Consider the following 19732-nt stretch of genomic DNA (forward strand, 5'->3'; position numbering starts at 1 on the left):
TGTAAGGCGAGGGTGAGTCTTTACTTTGAGTTTTCATGGCACATTGGCTAAGAAATAAAACCTAAGAGCTGGTATTTATTTATGCTTAGCAGTTGGCACCCACATCAGAGAGGAGGCTGCCTTCTCTGTCTTGCTTGATGGGCTGTGGACTTGCAGGGGGGGAGTTATCCTGCAGAAAGGTGTTCCACTGAAGAACATGATGGAGCTGGAGAGATGGGTTGGGGTAGCACAGTGCCTGCTGAGCAGATTGGGCCAGTGATGATGTTACCAGCAGGAGTGATGTCTGGGATAGTCTGGAAATGAGGATTTTGTTACTCTTCCCCATCCTAGTATAGATGGGTGTTGTCACTCCTGTCCTCTCTCTTATTTTTGTAAGCAGCGATAAAGAGCTCACAGTGTCGGTGGGGCAGAACGCTGGGTCTGCTGATGTCCCTTCCCATGGAAAGAAGTTACCACCTAACACATCAAAGTGAGCTGAAAACGAGCTCTGGAGATGCGTGAATGCTGGCAAAAATTAACCTGCATTTGAGCAGGAATTCAGTTATTGGTGTGCACGCAAAGATGCTTAACTTGGGGGACAGAAAATTGAAAGACCAGAGGTGTCTGGAGACCTCCCTCACAGAGAGCCAAATTGGACACATCACTTTTTTGTTTCCCGGTTACATTTTTGTTTCCCTATGGCTGATACAGTGCCTGGCAGCAGAAGCTCCATTTTCAGATAGCCCCATTGTCTTGGTTGAGTTTTGGGTTTGGGAGGGTTGGCACCTAAACTCACTTTAATTCTCTAAGCATACATTAGCATAAATTATCCTGTTGAGTCAGTTCCTGTAGCAGAAATGAGAACTTAACAGGGGAAAAAAAAATAAATAAAATCTGATGCCTGCTATTTTAAGAGGGGGAAAAATTGAGCAATGTCTCTGGAGATTTCGCTGGCACACCCCAGTCAGCTCTGAAATACTGTCGGGCGTTAGCACCGAGTCACAGGCTGCAAAACTATGGGGCTAATCGAAGGCTGCTGCTGTGTCTTGGGATTAAAGGCGAGCATCCAGCCCAGCGTCCTCGTGCAGGGAAGCCCCAAAGCAGGGGAGAGATCTGCATAACTGAAACAAGGCAAAAGCTGCAAGACTCATTCAGGAGGCTCAGCAGGATCACATCCTTTATATAGCTTTCTTTTGCCAAAAAAAGGGGGAGGGAAATGTATTATTAAGAAGCAATAATATTAACGTCCTGACAGCTGAGGAAGGAAACACCCTAAACCTTTGCCAACCTCAAGTCCATGACCCTGAGTTTATTTCTGTGCGTTTAAAAATGAAACGTTATTTTACACAGTTTGAGCTGGAGTGGAGTGGAATTCTGTCAGATTAAAAACTTTGGGTTTAATCAATTAAATACTGCCACAGCCAAGTAATATAAGTCATTACTTTGCGGATGTGATGTTTTCTTGAAGAAATCCCCCAAAAGTGTAGATGTGGCATCACCAAACAAGAAGGCATCTTACCATGGCAGTGGGGCTTGATGTCCAACGTTAAAACAGCAGGGTGACTTTTGAAAAGCACTAAATTTCCACTAGATTTTGGCAGGATTTTGTGGTGTGGAGCCTAAATGACGGAAGTCACCACCTGCACGGACACCGGGTCCTTCTCCAGCCCCGATTTCACCCCAAGACGGTGAGAGTGACTGGGGTGCCCTGGCGAGGGTGCAGTGCGCTGCTCTTGGCAGTGGTCAGAGCTGAGCCCTGGTTGCGTCAGGCGAAGCAGTGTCGCAATCCGTGCCTGCTGGGCTGTTCCTGCACGCTCCTTCGAGCCCTGGGGAATTTAGGGGTGCTGCTGGGGCTCTGCCCTGCTCCTACAGTTTCTGCGTAGGGTGCTGCAATGGGTGGTGGGGGTGGGGGTGATGGTTCTGTGAGCGACCAGGTGCTGTTTGAATATTTGAATTAGACTTTTTTCCCTTTTTTTTTTTTTTTTTTTTTTAATTAATCTTCGCTTTTGTGGCGTTTAGCTTTATGATAAACATCTTTTATCAGTGACGATAGCTCCTGTTGTGCTTTGGGTTGGGGCCAGCGTGCTGACTGCAGTGGTTTCCGCAGCCCCACAGAGTTTCTGCAAGGCCACAGTCGCCCTCCAAACAGCCAAACGCTGTTAAGAACCTGCTGAGGCTCATACTTATCTTATGGGGCAGTGGAAACCTAACAAATCGTTTCTTCGTTGCCCATAGGAACAAAGCAGGCCATTATTAACACTCTTTTTGATTTATCCATAGCTGAAGAGCCTTTTTAAAATTATATTTTATTGTGGTAAAATAAGCACACGCTGTGTTTTTTCCATAATATCGGCTAGCATCCCAAAGCTGGAGCTGGAAATCTGCTCGCAGTAAACTTCAGTCACGAAATCAATTCTGTTTACACTATGTGTTAAATATGCATGTGTGCCTGCTATCGGAGTTGACGCTGGTAGCAGTTGCAACAAATTACGAGCGTATTGGATTAATGGTTTTGTCTCCTTAACATATTGTGTGGGGTTTTTTTACCCTTTGGCGGAGAGGGGGGAAAGGTGATTAGAGTAAATCACTACTGATCTTAGAAATATTATACGGTGTTTCCTTTGAATCAGTTGGCCAGGGAAATTAATGAATGGTGGAGTTGTTAGCCTGCTTTTAAATTGAAATATAAATCCAGCTCAGGAGAGCCAGCAGTGCTACAAAATTGGAGGAGTTGTACTTCTGGATGAGATACTGGAAATTTTGGACTGTTCATGGTTACGGTTTATGGTTAATATTATAATGATAATTCTTGTAATACTTCGTGATAAAAATACATTGAGAACAACCTTCACTCCTAGCCAATACTTGATCTTTCAAAAAAATTCCATTTCTGAAGTTTTTCTTTGGCTCTGCGTGATTCTTACACTGTTGGTAATAAACTCCTCGCTATCACAAGTACCATTTCGAGCTTGAATGAGCAACTTGTAGAACAATTACTGTGTTTTAATGTCGTTCTAACGACTGTGTTATTACTGCATTGAAACAAAAAGTGGTTATATTGAGCTGAATCCTCTGCAAAGCTGCAACTGCTTCATTTCCCTGTATGTAAAACCAGCGCGAGAGAGGGAAGTGCATCACCCACGGCCAAATTTGCTCCGTATAATTTTAGTGTTGTAATAGATGTACGCTTATATTGCAGCTCAAACAGCTGTAACTGCACCAAAGACGTGGAAGAAACCAAAAGACCGGACCCAAGCCACTGAGGAGGGGGTAGAAGTGGAAGCAGAGGTAAGAGGGAACCACAGTCTTGCTTTACCCAAATTTAATTATGATGTTGCTCTTTTGAAAGTGTAATTTAGTTATGTTGCTTCCTCATCATCTCGCAAGGATCCAGGGCAGACTTTTTTTCTGGGGGGACTATGATATTCCTCAGCATCCTTCAGATAACTGGTTTTAGTCTGATTCCAGTTAAAGCTCTGGAATTTTCTTTGCTCTTGCCTGATTTAATGACTCCCAACATTCAGGAGCATGTAACTTCTGTCCTTCCAGTGAAGGATGAGATAAAAGTGGGTTTGAATCCCTTGGTGCTGCCCTGGTTGGGTTGCAGGCCACCATCATGATGTTGGGCAGGTGGTGCTGCTGCTTAATGATGTCATTGCCAAAAGTTGGTTCTCCTGCTGAGCACCTGCTGGAGAAGCTGAGAAAGGAGAACGATGAAGCTTTCAGGCAAAACCGCCTTGACAGTAACTAGATCGGTAACAGAAATCTGCCTTGCTGCCGTTCTGGTAGGAATATTGCAGGAGGGGTTTTGTTTAATATCCTGGGTGAAACTGGGCTTAGAATAGATCAGAAAGGGAGTAAAAGAGTAAAAATTCAGGAGTGAGAAAGTAGAAATTCAGGAGTAAGAGAGTAAAAATGTAAAAATTCAGACTGCCCTGTGATTAGATAAAAACTGCTGTCGGCCAGGTGTGACGCGGAGAAGCATTGCTTCTATCGCTCTACATTTTTCTTCGGTTATGATTTGTCTGCTGTTTCCTCCACAACTTTCCCTTAGCACAAACATCACTGAACCTTTACGCTGTAAAAGCATGTTGTTGCAAAGAAAATCTTGAGTCTAGCAGACGGTACTTCATCCTTTGTACAAGCAAGCGTTCGCGGTTTCTCCACCCAGTTAGCAGATAGGCTTGTTTACCTGTTACGCGTGGTGCAGGAGTGCTTTCCCCTCTGCTTCTGGGGGAATAAATGCTTAAAGTGCTTCTGTGCAAGGTATCATGAAGCGACAGCTGGTCGAGAAGCTGGTGAGTGGGTAATCCAAAGAAATTAAAAGTGACCCTGTGCTCGTTTTCAAGCCAGAGAGCAAAGGATGTTGCTGGGGCTGCACCCGCAGGTTCATACTCTGTGCTCTTTCTTTGTCATTTACTGGAGGAATCTTGTCTCCTGGACTGCTCCTATTTTCATCGATGTTAATTTTTCAGAGTATTCAGTTGAAAAATCTGCAGAAAGCATTTTAGGATGCGGTACCCTCAAGCAGGGAAGCAAAAGGATCGAGAGCCTCCTTGATTAAGTCTTCCCTTTGTTTAATGCTTAGAGATGTTGGGCTTTTTCCCAGGAGCAGCAAGTTCCCAACACCTCCTCTGAATGCAGAACAAGGCTGTGTCCTTGGAGAGCTCTAAAATTAACAGCCAGGGATGCTATTAATGCTTTTTTCCTGAAACAGAGATGCTGAAATTGTGGCTGTATGTCACATTTACCTTCTTTATTTGGGTCTGCTCCAATTAGCAGCGTACATTTAAGGGAAGGATCCCCCAAAACAAGCCTGGAGTGCTGCTTAAGGTGGCTGGTGAGCTGCAGGAGAGGAGAAAAGTGAGGTTGTCTTTCCAGGCTGGGATTGCTGTAGGGCTTAATAGTTCTTTCCATCGGATCCCAGTAGCAGCTGTGGATTTCACAGGCAACACTGAGTCTTTCCAGTTGCACTGTTAATTACCAGTGGGTCGTCTCCAGGAACAAACTGATAAATCATGTGGTGGTTCTGTGTGTTGTTCCATACCATTGTTTAAGATGCGTATATATTCCTGCTAGGCGCAAAAATGCTGTCTGAATAAATGAAGAGCCTTTTCATGTGCTTTGAATTTTGGCAGGGTATTTTTAACATAACCTCTGTTTCCATCTGTGCTTCAGCCTAAAGTAGAAGAGGAACCTTCAGGTGACAAAGTACTTGAATCTGAACAGGAGAAAATGAGCCATGGGTTTCAGCTGGAGAGAGACCCCTCTGAGCTTAAAAAAGTGAAACCTGTGGAAGAAAATGGAGAGCAGGAGGCAGAACCTGTGCGAAATGGTGCTGAGAGTGTTTCAGAGGGAGAAGGGACTGATGCAAACTCAGGCTTCACAGAGAGCTCCAGTGAAGGGCCAGTGTACCAGTATAAACCAGGTAAATCCTGTTTCAGACTCTTGCATGCTTGCTGGGTTTTCTGCCTCCCACCTTTAAGGGCTGCGAACGCCCCACGCATCCTCCCCATGGAAGGAAGGATGTTTCCAGTGGGGCTGGAAGAGGGGGTGCAGCGTCTCACCGTGTCTGGCTCTGCTGGGATCCTCTAACCAACAGGCTGAGACATCTTCTGGGGGAGCACGAGAGGAAAATTGGTTTTCTCTTGCTGGTGGTAATGAGGAGAAAATCCCCAGTTCCTTGAACTTCTTGCACGTGTGGATGTTGGCTGCAGGACAGTGGAAATGGTGGGGAATTAGTTCCAATGTGATCGACAGCTGAGAACAATCAGAGAAATTCCATCTAAGCAGACATACTTCTTAAATAAGAGATCTGAAAGTTCTCATTGGGTCCTAAATATGTGTGTTTATATAGATATAATTTTCTGGCTAAACAGCTGCATACATTTTCAGATTCCTAGGAGAGTAAGGAAGACAAAAGAAACAGTTTGTGGTTTTCAGTCCAGACTCTGCTATTGAGCTGCGAGGGTGCAGTTCTTTTGATAAAATAGTTCAGGTGTGGGCTCACAGGATACAGTCCTTGTGTTGTCGATTAGCATTGGATACAGTATCCCTAAGGGGTGTTTTTGTTACTTATTAAGATACCTGATTTGTAGACCTAAACCTCTATGAATTCACCTCATTAAGAGACACCTTGAGACCAGCTTCTCAGTTGCTCCCAGTTTTTAAGCCATTGCTTATTCAGGTGAAGCTTCCTCCAAATAAATTAGTCATTTCCTGAGAAGCCCAGTGATTAAAGAGCGTAAAACAAAATAAAGAAGGACCTTGAGAGCCTGATGGACGAGGTATTGGACAGAGAGCACCACTGTTAAGTGATTACGCTGCGGTGGTTGTTTCTGCACCAGTTTGTTCTTACAAAGTCCTGAGTTGCTTTTCTTTTATTAATTTAGTACTGTCATATCGTTAGGAGAAAATGTAGAGGCCTCTTGATAGTTTAGCACACGCTTAGGATAGCTTACTGGTTCATTAGTTAAGTACATCTTGAAGTCAATCCATAATTCATCAGCTGTCTCTCTAAAACACCCGATGCAGTCAGAATGATCCCAGTTGGATCTTTCGCTCAGCTGGAGGGGTTGGATCGATCCCTTGGAAAGCAGTGTGCGTGGGGCTTCTCTGCTGCAAAGCAGAGTGGGCCACTTGGGTCAGTAATCTTTGATTTCAGCTCTGCCCTTGCTAAAAAGGGGGATTTGTGCCTTTGGGTCAGGCCTAGGAGGAATTGTGGGTCAGCTCGCGGTCTGTCCCTTCACTGAGGATCCAGGCGGGCTGCCTCTGATGCTGCCCAGCTGCTTTTATGTTAAAACAGCTTGTCGAGAGCTTTGCAGGAGAAGGAAACCATACCTATAAGCTGTTTCTTGTTGCCGTTGATGCTTTTCCATGATAAATGGAGGGTGATGGGGCACAGTGGATCGGCAGCTGGCCAGGGATTCTGGCTGGGACTCGGCTAGCCAGCTGAACCATTTTCTGCACCTCTTTATCCCAGAGCTCTGTCAAAATAAAATCCCCCAAAGAGCTGAAAATTGTAATTACTTTTGTGTATTTTCATTCCCAGTTATTAAAACCCATCATTGAAATAAGTTCCTGTTTGTGGCCTCTGCAGGGATGACAGTGGTGAGAACCCAGAGACCTAAAGCTGGCAATCAGGGATGAAATAAAGAAATAATAGGACACCTTAACAGCAAACCTGAACAGCCAGATAAATGCAAAGCAACGCCGCCTGGCATCAGTGAAATGCAAAGGCAGCATCTCGTACAGATGTTTTCCTTCAGATAAAAACACGCTGCCCTCTTAGGGGCCTGACTAGTCACCCTGGCTGCTGAGCAAGTCCACGTTTTCTTTCCTAAACTTCAAACAAACCATGTGGCCAGCAAAGAAAATCCTGTCTCTAGGCTAGCAGGTGCTAATATTCCTTGCGCTGCAATGGCTGTGGGTTTACATTTTGATTTGCATCAGGCGAGGTCATCTACACCAGAGAGCACAGAAAGCCCTCGGAAAAAAATGGATGAAAAGTTGAAATTCTTGGAGCCTGACCTGCCAGTTTTGTGTTTTCTTTTGGTTCCCACCATTATCTCCCATGTGTGTTGTTTAAAGGCTTGGTGTTTTCACATTTTCAAAGGGTATTTTTGTTCTGTGTGGTGCTTTCCTCAGCTCTGTGTTTATTGCTGCCTTTTACACAAAACCAGCTGCTTTAACTTCTGCATTTTCACCCAGGAGCGGGGAATCGTCCCTGTTTGATTGTATTGCACAAGAGAGCGAAAGTCAGAGTTAAAACGAGATGACGTGGGTTAGAAGTGGAATTAGCGCTTAGTTCCGTGTGTGGTTGCTGCTGGAGTTGGCTATGCGCTCCCCACTGTTTCTGTTCCTTTAATGCGATGTATATTCCTCCTTGCTGCCTTCAAAATTGAAGTAAAGTTAAATGAAATTTTCCCAGGCAGCTGTGACAATCTCCTGCCTTTGGATTTACGGGAAACGCGTCTCGGAGAGCAGAGGTTTTTGTTACCTATGAATCTCAGCACCTTCTCTCCTTATAGAGCAGTGGAAGCCCCTGGACCCGGAGGGGAAGAAGCAGTACGACAGGGAGTTTTTACTGGATTTCCAGTTCATGCCTGCCTGTATCCAAAAGCCAGAGGGGCTGCCTCCCATAAGCGATGTGGTTCTCGACAAGGTGAGAGGAGAGCCGATAAAACAGGTGCGTGCAATTTGTTAAATATAAATAAAGATCCCTAATGCATGCTTTATTCCTGGACAGTTTCAATGCAGGGTTCTGTTGGGAAGGGGGAATATTTGTGTGATTCCACATGGCAAAATTCTTCAGACAGAGGTGTTTGTGCCTAAAGAATGTGCACAGGTGATTTAAACACTGAAGCATTTCTAATGATCTCTGTCTGGATTAGGTTGTACTGGGTTGTTACTAAAATGTAAAACGATATGGCCGCGAGCACCTAAGGATATAATCAAAGCAAGACCGAACCGAGAGGCACGGTGTCTTTCATTAGATCAATCCTGTGCTTAGAAAGCACAGCCAAGCTTTTGGGCAAACTCTTTTTTTGGTCTGAAACCGTTGTGTCACTGTGAGCTGATCTGATAAAAGATCTTTAAAACCTTGACTCTCAAAGTTTTGTGATTTCTATCCAGCCTTATTACAGCTGCGATTTTCTCTGCTGTGTGTCTGCAGTTATTGAAATACTTGTTATTTCTGAAGTGCTGACACCGAGACCTTATTCTCTTCTCAGTTTGAACTGTGTCGTTCATTGATTTTGATGTAACCACTGCAGACTCACTCGTAAGGTTCAAGCACAGATCAGGATGTAGGTGATCCTCATGTGCAGAAACATTTCCACTCTGAATTTCATACCCAGACAAATTGTAAAATGCAGCTTTGTTCCCAAAATGATTTCATCCACCTACTAGTTTTCCGTGATTGCTTCTCACTGCTCTGTCTGCTTTGGAGCTTCCTTTGCTCATTCGGCCATCTGTCTTGTTAACACAAAAGACATTTATCCAAGGGAAGGTGGCAGTTTTGTGATCCTGAACCAAAATGGGCCCCTATCACCATAATTTTATTCTCCATAAGTCATGCTCAGCCTTGAAATGTTTCTGATCTTTGCCCGTTTCCTCAAGTCACCTGCAGAAGATGTATTTAAAATTAAATTATTATTTTTTGTGTAAGTGGGGATGCATAAAACTTGTGGTGTTTGTCAAAAGCACGAATTTGGATATTAAATTATGACTATTACAGTTCAGCAAAGATTGTAGACTTGCGTGCACCTTGGTAGCTGCAGCACCCACTGAGCAGATCCTGTGTGTTTGTTCTGCTCCACGATGCAGGTTAATCAGCCGAAATTACCGTTGAGAACTCTGGACCCTCGGATACTGCCTCGAGGACCAGACTTCACGCCAGCCTTTGCTGATTTTGGGAGGCAAACCTCCGGTGGAAGAAACGTAGCTGGAAGTGTGAGTTTACCCCAACTTGCTAATTTAAAAATCAGCCCTAACACTGATGAAGTCCATCCTCACACTTTTGGGCCTCTTCCGATGCTCCGGTGGTTCTGGTTTTGTCAGGAGGAATGCAAGGGTGATGTTTTCTTGGCTGTCAAAATTTAGGCAGATTAGAAAACCGTTGCGGATGGTTTTAACTGGTACGTATTGATCTTCAATGGATTTGATCTCTTTCCCCTTTTCCCTGCATGAGAGGTGTGGAAACATGTTTCCATGCTGAGGACCTGGCAGTCACACGTGTGCAAACACATGTTCTCATACAGCAACCCAGCATCGGTGTGTGTCATCGTAGGAGTCTATTTTATACAACAAGCCGATAGAGCAAATAGGTTTCACTAACAACAACAGCAAGAAGAACATACACAGCACCTGTGTATGTTCTTGCTTTCTCTCTGCTGCCACATATTGCTTTGCTTTGGTCACACATTCCTTTTTTTCCTGCCTTTTCCTCTGCTTTCTTTCACTTTCTCTTCTTTTCCCTGTGTCTGGCTTTGCCCAAACTCTGAAATCCCTCTCTGAATTCATCCTTCTTGCCTTTGCCATCTCTTTTTTCTGGGGGTGCAGGTGCCCCCCAGTGTGGTGCTGCCCAGTCAGCTGCAGCTGGAGGATGGAGGCTGCCTCCATTAGGTGCAATCATTGATTTTTCATCTGTCTATTAAGACACATCCAACGTATCCATCTAGATACCTCTCGTGACACAGCCATCGTTTGTCTTTCAAAACTGCTGGTTTTAGAGGAGTTCACTGAATAACCTTGACTTCCAAGTGTGCAGATTTGCAGGAGGCTCGGAGTCAAACCCGGCGATTTTGAGTTGAGGTAGTATTTCTGGTTTGAGGGCGGTCTTGTGGCCGATGCCTCGGTTCTGGGGTGTGTGCCCATGTCTTGGAGTCGCTTCGGTGCCACGGTTTCTCTTGGAGCACCACCCAGTCCCGAAACCTTGATGCTGTTTGAGGTCAACATCGCTTCCTGTATTTAGGACTTGCAGGTTGTACTCCAGTGCCTTCTCTCCTTTTGTGCACTGAATGTCCCGAGCCTCTTGGCATCTCAGTAACACCCCTGTTGCTCTTTCTCTTTCCACAGGCCTGCAAAGTGCAGAGCAACCCTGGATTGCCTTCCCTGGCTCGGTGCGGTTCCCCAGCATGCCCTCTCTTGGTCTCGCCTCACCCACCATTGAGGAACCTGCCGCTAGGGGTAAGCCGAATCCCCCCCTCTCCCCCCCAGTCTTTGCACCTTTTTGTAGAGTTGTCTTTTTCCCTAATGCCCACTGTTGATAAAGAACGACTGGCAGAAAACTTTACAAAAAGGTGCAACATTGTTTAAAAAAAAAACAAAACAAGACTTGCATTGTACCCCTCTAGGCAGTCTTCAGTGGTGGGTGGGACATCACCAGCTGAGGGCATGCTGGGACGTTGGCCTGAGCGGGATCCGCGAGGGGTCTGCACTTTGCAGACCTGTGGAAAGGGGGAGAAAAGGTAAGTCCCGCTTACCCCGTTCATTTGGAGCATTCAGCACATAACATACATCTTACATTTGCGCCTTTACAGAGTAGAGCCTTCCTTTGCGTTTTCCTCGAGGAGGGTCAGAAGGGAGCGTTATTTAACAAGCCCTGCTGTCCTGTGGCATCGGCGGTTATAGGAGGAGAGGGTTTTCAGCCCTGAGCCAAATCAGACGTTATCTTCTCCTAAAAAGCATGGCAAAAATCTGCGTGTACGCTGTCTGTCCACTCAGTCATTCCACCTCTGCACAGGCCATGCCCATAAACCATTAAACCCCACTGCCTACTCCTTGCCCTCCAAATAATTTTGAGCAGCTCAGCGCTAACAAGCTTTCGGCACGTTGAGAATCTTGTTTTGCTTCCTTGGCTTTTGTCTTTATTTCCTTCTTTTCGCTATAAATGTGTTGTGTGACTGTTTTTAGAACTAACAAATGTTGCATCCAACACAAGGAGTGTCATGAATTACACAGGCACAAAGTACAGCTAATAAATGCTTCTTGATGTAGACAAGGAGTTAGGTGAGTGCAGCGGGAATGAGATGTGAACACAGAGAGATAGGGTTGGAGAGGACCGGTCTGTCCCTGCGCACCGAGGCTGGATGTGTCGGCTTTTATCCTTCCTTGAGTGGTGATGGAAACTCAAGTTGTCTCGATTTTTATGCTTCCCTGGAAGGCAGAGTCACCCCTATAACATCTAAGCTTAATTTTGGCTTCTGCATTTGGAGCCTGTTGTAGAGGGAGAAACGGTTCTTTAATTTCTTGGGTGTTTTTTTTAAAGTGTTACCGTGACTTGTGGCCTGGGAGTGGAAGCAGACTGTGAGGGAGAGCACCAGGTCATACCGTGTTGCTGTGAGTTTTTGGCTTATCCCTGTTTCTTTCTGCTTTCCTTTTTTCCTCCCCCTTCTTCCTCTGGAAGACAGGTAATTCGGGTTAATGTAGTAACATCTGGTAAGCACTTCTCCGTGCCTTTGGTGGAAGATATTATTTCAGTGCAAGCTGTAGTGCTGTAATATCAGGTGCTACAGAACCATTATTATTTACTTGGACTGGGTTACAAAAAGGAGGCCAGGCATGAATGAGCTCAAGCACCTACTTTAACTTGCTGCCAAAAAACCCCAAGATTTTTTTCTGTTAGAAAAGTGTTATCCGGGTATTATTTTATTACACATTCAAAGGAGGCTTCTGTTCACTGCTTTTAAAACCTAATCAAACGGTTTGAACCAAGTTTGTTCACGTACATTAAAAAAAGTACAGTCTTACAGAAAGTCTTTGTTCTATTAATGCACTTAAAGGTCTGGTCTCGAAGGCAGCCAGATTTGAGGAGGGTGTGACATGTAACGTGCCGACACTCGGAGATGCCCAGGTGCTCCTTGCATCCATCAGTTCTGCAAGGGGAAGAGTCACCTCCTTCAGGGAAGTGTTTGCTGTAAAAGCTGGTGCCTGGTCTTTGCGTGGACCCGTACCCGAGGAGGTGCCGTGCCTCTGTGTTGTGTCCTCGCATGTCACAGCCCAGCTGTGCGGGAGAGATGGGGCGGCTGCAGGTTACCCCTCGTTGGCTGTACCCGTGTTCCTGGGGAAAATGAGCCCAAATCGTTTGATTTGCTGCCAGCCTGGCTCTGGTTACAAAGCTTTCCGCGGGCAAGGCGGTGTGTGATGAGGTCTCATGCACGTGGTTGAAACCAGTCGGTTTGCTGTTGCGTTGTTGTCTGGTTTTTCAGCTGGAGGGAAGTTTCTTCTTTCCACAGCCATACGTTTGCGGTGTGGTTAGAGCCTGGGCAGCAAAAATGGTGCAAAATTGCATAAAAACAGTGGCAGGTGTCTCAACGTGGGGCTGTGAAGCAGACTTGGCTGCGTCATACTGGTGTCAGGCTCTGGGTGAGAGCAGAGCGGGGTCGTAGGGAGGGATGGGTAACTGTTGTAGGGAAGGTGTCTAACACAGAGAAGCATCACAAAGGCTCCCCTGTTCTCGCTGCCTCGTTCCACTGTTGATTTCTCGGGAGCAATTGACTCGGGCAGTTGCGTTACAGCTACGGCTTGCGCCCAGAGGAGTTTGAATGATTCAATGGATTTATTTGATGGATTATGCCGGTGGGATCTGAACAGCGGGCTTCGTAGGTGGTGGGGCAGTGCACTAACACGCTGTGCCATGTAGCTCTTTTCCATGCATTGTCTCGGCATATGAAGCATGTCACTGCATGGGGTCGTTGTCTTCTGACAACACCTTATTCTGTGCTTTTATCCCATATTGAAGCCCAAACATGAACTCCAGCAGTGACAGTGATTGTGTTTGTTTGCTTTCGTCGGTGGCAAGCGTTTACGTCGTCAAAGCCAAGTGGTTCACATTGCAGATACGAGCTCCTGCCTTTAAGGAGGATTTTGTTTTTCAGTAGTGCAAAACCAGGTTTGGGACTGATACGCGACATAAGAGGCACCAGCTAAGAGCACTTTCTTCCTGTATTCAGTGAAGCTGTTTGAATAACTGAGATGGTTTTGCCTCTCTGATGCTTGTTGAATCCCTTCTGCTGAACAAAGAAATGTTTTAAATGGCCCGTCTTTCATGTGGAGGTTGCCTGCTGCCCTCTGAGGAGATTAATTACTTCTGTGGAAAGTAATGGGGTTTGATAATGGAGTTTTGTTGCTGGGCTAATTTTTACATGGAGGTGAGACATTTCTAATAAATGAGTTCAGAAATACGACAGAGCGCAGGGGAAGAATAACCTGACAGCATTTGATACTTTCAGTCCTTAATCAGAAGCTCCCAGGTGATGAAGAGGGAGTTTTGGGGTATCTTGTGCCCCATCACTTGTGCAACTGATTTAAAGCTCTCCAGTCTGGGCAGTTTTCATACCGTTTATGTTTCATATGTCCAACGGGGGTTTGATAGTGTTTGACTGGGAGGAGCATCATGTTATATGGGATTGCAGAGAGGCGCTTGATGTGGTTTCAAACAAAGTACTGTGTTTCCCTTCCTTCTGTGAAACTACAAAGAGTTTGACACACATCTGTTAGGTTCTGTATTTCTGCAATGCAGGAGCTGCACTGATGCTCCATTCAGTGCATTTTATATAATTCTCATCTCAAAATGGCTCTGTTTGAAGCAATCTCCAGTAAAACTTAACATTTTTGGCAGAGCTGCTGATTTATCGTTACCTAATTGCTTGGGATGGCACGTTTGAATTGCACCTGTAAGGACGGACTTAGTCCTTAAATGCACCTTTGCTATGATGTCTCAGTTACGCAGTTTCTGGCTTTCAAGAGGCCGTTTTGGTCAGTCAGGGCCAATTCTGCAGCGCTTAAGCAGTGTCCGGAGCATCACGAGTGCACATAGGCAGCGGTCGTCCCATATCTGTTTTGGAAAAAGCTGCCCAAGAAAAACGTGTCCGGTGTCTTCATGTTCCCTCTGACCAACCCGGCCTGATGTGTTGGGTCGGAGGGAGTCCTCAGAGTCCTAGGAGGAGTTGCTGCTTGTTGGTGTTGGCGTGTGCCCTGGAGCGGTTTATCGAGGTGTGAGTTTAAAAGGGGATATAACAAGGAATATTTTTGTCCTAGTTGTTGAATGTTGGACCAAGGAGATCTCAGCCAGGCCAGAGGAGAGAGCCCAGGAAGATCATCACTGTGTGTGTGAAGGAGGATGTCCACCTGAAGAAGGCAGAGAATGCCTGGAAGCCAAGCCTGAAGAGAGAAAACCAAACTGAGGACCCAGAAAATGTCAAAACCCAGGTGAGAGCCTTAGCAAGCGCTTCTGAGCGGGCAGCAGTCTGTAACAGCAGGAGGATGGTGGTTTGCCTTAGCTGTTGTGTGAGACAGTGAAAAAGGGCAATGAAATTCCAGTTGGAATTACAGCTTCCCCCTACCTTGATTATTTTTTTTCACGTGTTTATTCCTGCCCTGAAGTTCAAATGGCAGGCCTTTCTATTAAGTGAGTCTAATTAGGGAACACCAGACAACCTACTACCTCTCTTCCAGGATTGTTTTCCTGTTGCTCTTTTACTGGAATATTTCTGTCCCCATTCTAAAGCAAACAACCTCAAACTTCCAGCACAGAACTTGCTTTTCATCCCCTTTTAGACCATGTTACTGCCCTGAACCTCAGCAAGACTGAGGTTCCTCTGTAAAATTCCCTGAGATCATCCTGCCCAGCCCAACAGCACCATCTCCGAAGCTTTCTCTGCATCTTCCTCTCCCTGCTGTTCTCTACCAGGCGGCTGCTCTGGGTGGAGGTGTTTGCCTGGTGGTCAAACTGGTAATTTATAGGATAAGTTGGGATAGTCTTGAGGGACACTGGAATTCTGTTCTCAGGGGTAACAGCAGCGTTGTTGACCTAACTATCATTCTGGATAGGAGAAAAAAAAAATAATAATGCCTTAAAATAAATATAGGAGAAGTTGATTACCTCTGGTTGAGGGAGAAGGATGTCACTCCCTGTTAATTTATATCTCATGGCTAAATTGTTATCAAGAATATTTGGGTGTTTCCAAAAACCCTGTGCGGCAGCCTTGGTCTGTGGTCACGGGTAGCTGAGTTAGAACTGGGGCCGGACTGTGCACAGACGTGTGCGTGTGTGTAACAGCTTCCAGGGAGTTCCCGTAGGACAGCATCTCTGTTCACCTTGGAGGTGGCAGCCTAGCTCATTCCTGAAAGCCGCCTGTTGGATTTGTACTGAAGAGTTTTTCTGTCCTTCAGGAGCTGTTCCGCAAGGTACGAAGCATCTTGAACAAGCTGACGCCCCAGATGTTCAATCAGCTCATGAAGCAAGTGACAGACCTGACGGTAGATACCGAGGAGAGGCTGAAAGGAGTCATCGACCTGGTCTTTGAGAAGGCAATTGATGAACCGAGCTTCTCGGTGGCGTATGCCAACATGTGCAGGTGTCTTGTAACGGTAAGAGCCGCCCAAGTCAAACAGGAACATGTTCTGCTCATTATCCCCATGAACTGATTGGCAGTAACATAAACGTGGCAAGAGTAGAGTTAAATGTTAGTCTCTGAAGGTAAATAAAGTGGCAGATTTCTTCTTCTGCATTTGTTGGCCATGCCTGCAGACAGAGGGCTTTGCTTGGAGTGATATGTTTGGAGTTGAGGACACCTCGCACTGCCTGGTTGCGAGATGCAGTGAGTCACGCTTGGGAAGTTCAGTTTATCTCTCATTTCCAAGAGGAGCCCGAGGTGCTGAGCCAAGCTTTGGACAGCTAGTTTTCAGATGGTGAATCTGGGACAAAATAACCCTCTTCTCCTCCTGATCCTTCATGACATGCAACAAAGGAGCACGGAGTCTTCGCCACATAACAAGGGTGTTTTTAGGCAGCGTGTCTTTTTAAAGGATCCTGTGAATGGAAATGTAATTTGTCTCTGGGCGGAGGTGGTGTCAGCCAAGTTTTGAGTGCGACTTTACATATGAAATGTAAAACTCCGCTGGAAATCATGACGTGATGTTTAACTGTCACAGCCTTGCAGGCTTGTGTTGCTGAATATGAAGTGCATAATAAAATGTAATGGATGGCTTATAGGAAACCTCGCTCGTATGTAGAGTTTAGCCGTATTTCTGCTGATGTTTTTCTTCCTTCTGCAGCTGAAAGTGCCCATGGCAGACAAACCTGGGAGCACAGTAAATTTCCGCAAGTTGCTGTTAAATCGCTGCCAGAAGGAATTTGAAAAGGACAAGGCTGACGACGACGTCTTTGAAAAGAAGCAGAAAGAACTTGAAGCTGCTACCACTGTAAGTGGTATTTTTTTCCTCCCATAAATTCTCAGAGCTCCCTCTGAAAGTGATCTCTTTTGAAGATGGCAGTCGATTTAGGGGGAATTTTGGAGTTGAGAGTTTTCTGTCACACTGGCTGAGTGTAATAAAAAATACCTGCCTTGATTAGTGGGTTTACACCAGCCTTTTCTTGGTTTTTAGGAGAAAAAATGTAAACAAGACAACAGCAACTCTAAATGTGAAACTGGATCTTTTGAAGAGTTCTGAGCTCTGTGAACGTGGCTTTTTAGAACTGTTTTTCTGTTTTACAGCCGGAGGAGAAGACACGGCTCCATGACGAGCTGGAAGAGGCCAAGGACAAGGCCCGACGGAGATCCATTGGGAATATAAAATTCATTGGCGAGCTTTTCAAACTGAAAATGCTGACGGAGGCTATCATGCATGACTGCGTGGTCAAGCTGCTGAAAAACCACGATGAGGAGTCCCTTGAGTGCCTTTGCCGCCTGCTAACTACCATTGGCAAGGACCTGGACTTTGAGAAAGCAAAGGTAGGGCAGGACTGGGAGTGAGAGATGAGGCTTTCTGGGCGGGGATGGAAAAATAGGGGTGGGGTGGTTTTATTTGAGGATTTATTTTTTTTCTTCGGCCATTTCTGTATGGCACAAGGAAATCATCTGCTCTTCCGTGACCTGGCCTTGCTCCTTTGTCTGTGATGGGTTCTGTATCGTTTTCAACAGTGTTCTCCAGTTGTTAGCTGTTCCAAATATTTCATCCAAACACACAACCTAGAAATGCTCAACACCTACTTTTTCCAGATATCTCTTACCTTGCAGTGTCCAAAACATTCATATTTAGAGTCATTTCTTTACCATTGAAGGTTTATATTACCTACAAAATGTACCACTTACATGTATCGTTGGGGTTAAATCTAAAAAAACCCTTCCTAACTGGCCTAAACCCCTACCTGAACCTTGGTGGATGCTTTTATTTTGTGTCATCATTGCCTCCAGCTATGCTGGAATGAAGCAGCTGGTTTGCAACTGCAGCACTCCAGCATCCTCCTCCCGATTTTCCAACAAATGTATATGTAGCACGGAGCCTTACACACTCGGATGAGCTTCTCTTGGCACAGGCAGTCTGCTGCTCTTTCACACAAGCTAGGCTTGGGATGAAAAAGCATTCGAGGGTTTTGCCAGAAATCAGTGGGACTCAGCTCTGGAAACAAACTGAGCTAATTGTTTTCAGCTGCTCGGGGAAGGGAGGTCCCTTACAGTGCACTGGTTTGCAGGGATCACGGTGGATCAATCCTGATCCTTACGGGTAAATAGTTTCCCAAACTGTTTTGCAGAGCATTGACCAAAACGGCGCAGTTTACTACTAATCCCCCAGGCTAAATACCGGACACTGTTAATGAACAGCATACACATTATTGGTGCAGGTTTGAAAGTGTCAGAAGCAGGGATTAAATTTCTCCACGTGTGTTGGGCAGAAAACAGGGTCTGACTTCTAAGCAGTAGCTGAGGTCATGCTGGATGAGTCCTGGATGCTGTTTTGCGAGCATGGAAACGCTGTAGAAGCCAATGTTTTGGTGCACTGGCCGGTCCTGCAGCCCAGAGCCGTGGCACCGTGTAGCATGGAGCATGCACACAGCAGGGAAGTGCTTGCAGATGTCATGTTACGTGTTGTGAGAAGCTGCCAGTCTCCTGTCTTTGTGATTTGTTGTTTCTATCAAGATCGAGTGAGAATCCTTTATTTATCTTCTGTTAACGGAGTAGAAGTTTTATTATGTGTGTTTTACTGAAGGTGAAGCGTTAGTGATAGTTACAATTAAAGCTTTTGGACAATGTCCATTTTAAATATTTTCCCCGTCATTCCTGACTTTGGAAACGTTTGCTCTTGGAGCTGAAACTTTCCAAGGCAAGGCCAGAACCAAATTTTAATAGGGTTTTTCTTGTTTGTTTAAGTATAAGGAAAAGGGTTTAGCTAGTTTTTAGTGAAGGGGGTGGGAAACATTTTAGAAAACTGCCCTGAAACTTTTTGTTTAAAATGGCCAGAGCCTCCATTTCGGGGGGAAAAAGGCTCATTGGAGCCTGGCGAGTCAAATTTAGACCTAATGGAGGCTTCTCTAATGATACCATTTCATGTCTTAGTGCAAACTGATTTGGATTCGATCACATCACGACTTTTTGGATGAAAAGGAGCTTGTGGGATTTTGTACCACAGCTAAGCCTGTTAAACAGTTTCTTGCTGAGGGAAACACTGCTTCTGCCTCTGCTTCCCTTGCCTGACCCCAGATGAGACAGTTCAGGGAGGTAAAGCATCAAAATGTGTGCAGGGTCAGTTTTATTCCCGTTCAGTTTCCTGAGCCAGTTTTTCTTGGGCTGAGGTGATGAGCACACATGCTGATATGAAAAGGAGGAGCTCAGAAGTAGAGCAGGACTCCCCTCTTTGGTGGCCACTAGCCAGTAGGTCAGCTTAGCTGTACCATGAAAAAATACTAATTTTTATTTTTTTTTAAATGGATGGCAAGTTTATTATGTACGTGCAGAGGGTGTAGATCTTTTGAGCGATTAAAAATGCAGAGAATGCATGTGCTAAACGAACGAGGTGCCTGCAGAGTTGTGCCTCCTTTTCTGCACGTCCTGCACTGTGCACGCTCAGGTCCAACCTGGGGGGAGCGTACGAGACCCAGCACTCACTCCGAGCAGCTGGGTCCCCAGATGTGCTTCTGGCACGAAAATGCTACAGTGCAGAACCCACTGACTCCCTACCTGAGGGAGTATTTTCCTTTTCTTCCAAGACGCACTGATGATGATGTCTCTCTTGTGTAGCCTCGCATGGACCAGTATTTTAATCAGATGGAGAAGATTGTGAAAGAGAGGAAAACATCTTCAAGGATTCGGTTCATGCTTCAGGATGTAATAGACCTAAGGCTGGTAGGTGCCAACTCAAGTAAGTAAAGGAGCATGTTGCCTTCCATGTCCAGGCTGAAAGAGCACTCCTGCGAGAGCAGGGACTTTATTTACAGCAGATGTGGGATGTTAGGGGGAGATCTACACTCCTT

General features: G+C 45.5%; 1 protein-coding gene across 22 annotated transcripts in view; it reads left to right on the forward strand.

Annotated features, from left to right (window-relative positions):
- EIF4G3 (eukaryotic translation initiation factor 4 gamma 3) overlaps positions 1–19732 on the forward strand; it is a 148353-nt gene that overhangs the window by 106690 nt on the left and 21931 nt on the right. For 16 of the 22 annotated variants that reach the window (XR_008821075.1, XM_056333788.1, XM_056333773.1 and 13 more), the window contains 10 exons: positions 3179–3267; positions 5158–5407; positions 8010–8167; positions 9307–9432; positions 10558–10668; positions 14521–14691; positions 15655–15852; positions 16540–16686; positions 16980–17216; positions 19500–19604. Coding sequence is in view for 20 of the 22 variants with exons in the window: in XM_056333788.1 (XP_056189763.1) it covers positions 3179–3267; positions 5158–5407; positions 8010–8167; positions 9307–9432; positions 10558–10668; positions 14521–14691; positions 15655–15852; positions 16540–16686; positions 16980–17216; positions 19500–19604 (1592 nt within the window). In the remaining 2 variants the exon portion in view is untranslated. Of the gene's footprint in view, positions 1–3178; positions 3268–5157; positions 5408–8009; positions 8168–9306; positions 9433–10557; positions 10669–10835; positions 10950–14520; positions 14692–15654; positions 15853–16539; positions 16687–16979; positions 17217–19499; positions 19605–19732 lie in introns of those variants that run through there. The other 6 variants (XM_056333781.1, XM_056333794.1, XM_056333792.1 and 3 more) reach the window with 2 other exon arrangements.

The sequence above is a fragment of the Falco biarmicus genome, chromosome 3, assembly GCF_023638135.1.
Source record: "Falco biarmicus isolate bFalBia1 chromosome 3, bFalBia1.pri, whole genome shotgun sequence".
In the NCBI taxonomy this organism is placed as follows: Eukaryota; Metazoa; Chordata; class Aves; order Falconiformes; family Falconidae; genus Falco; species Falco biarmicus.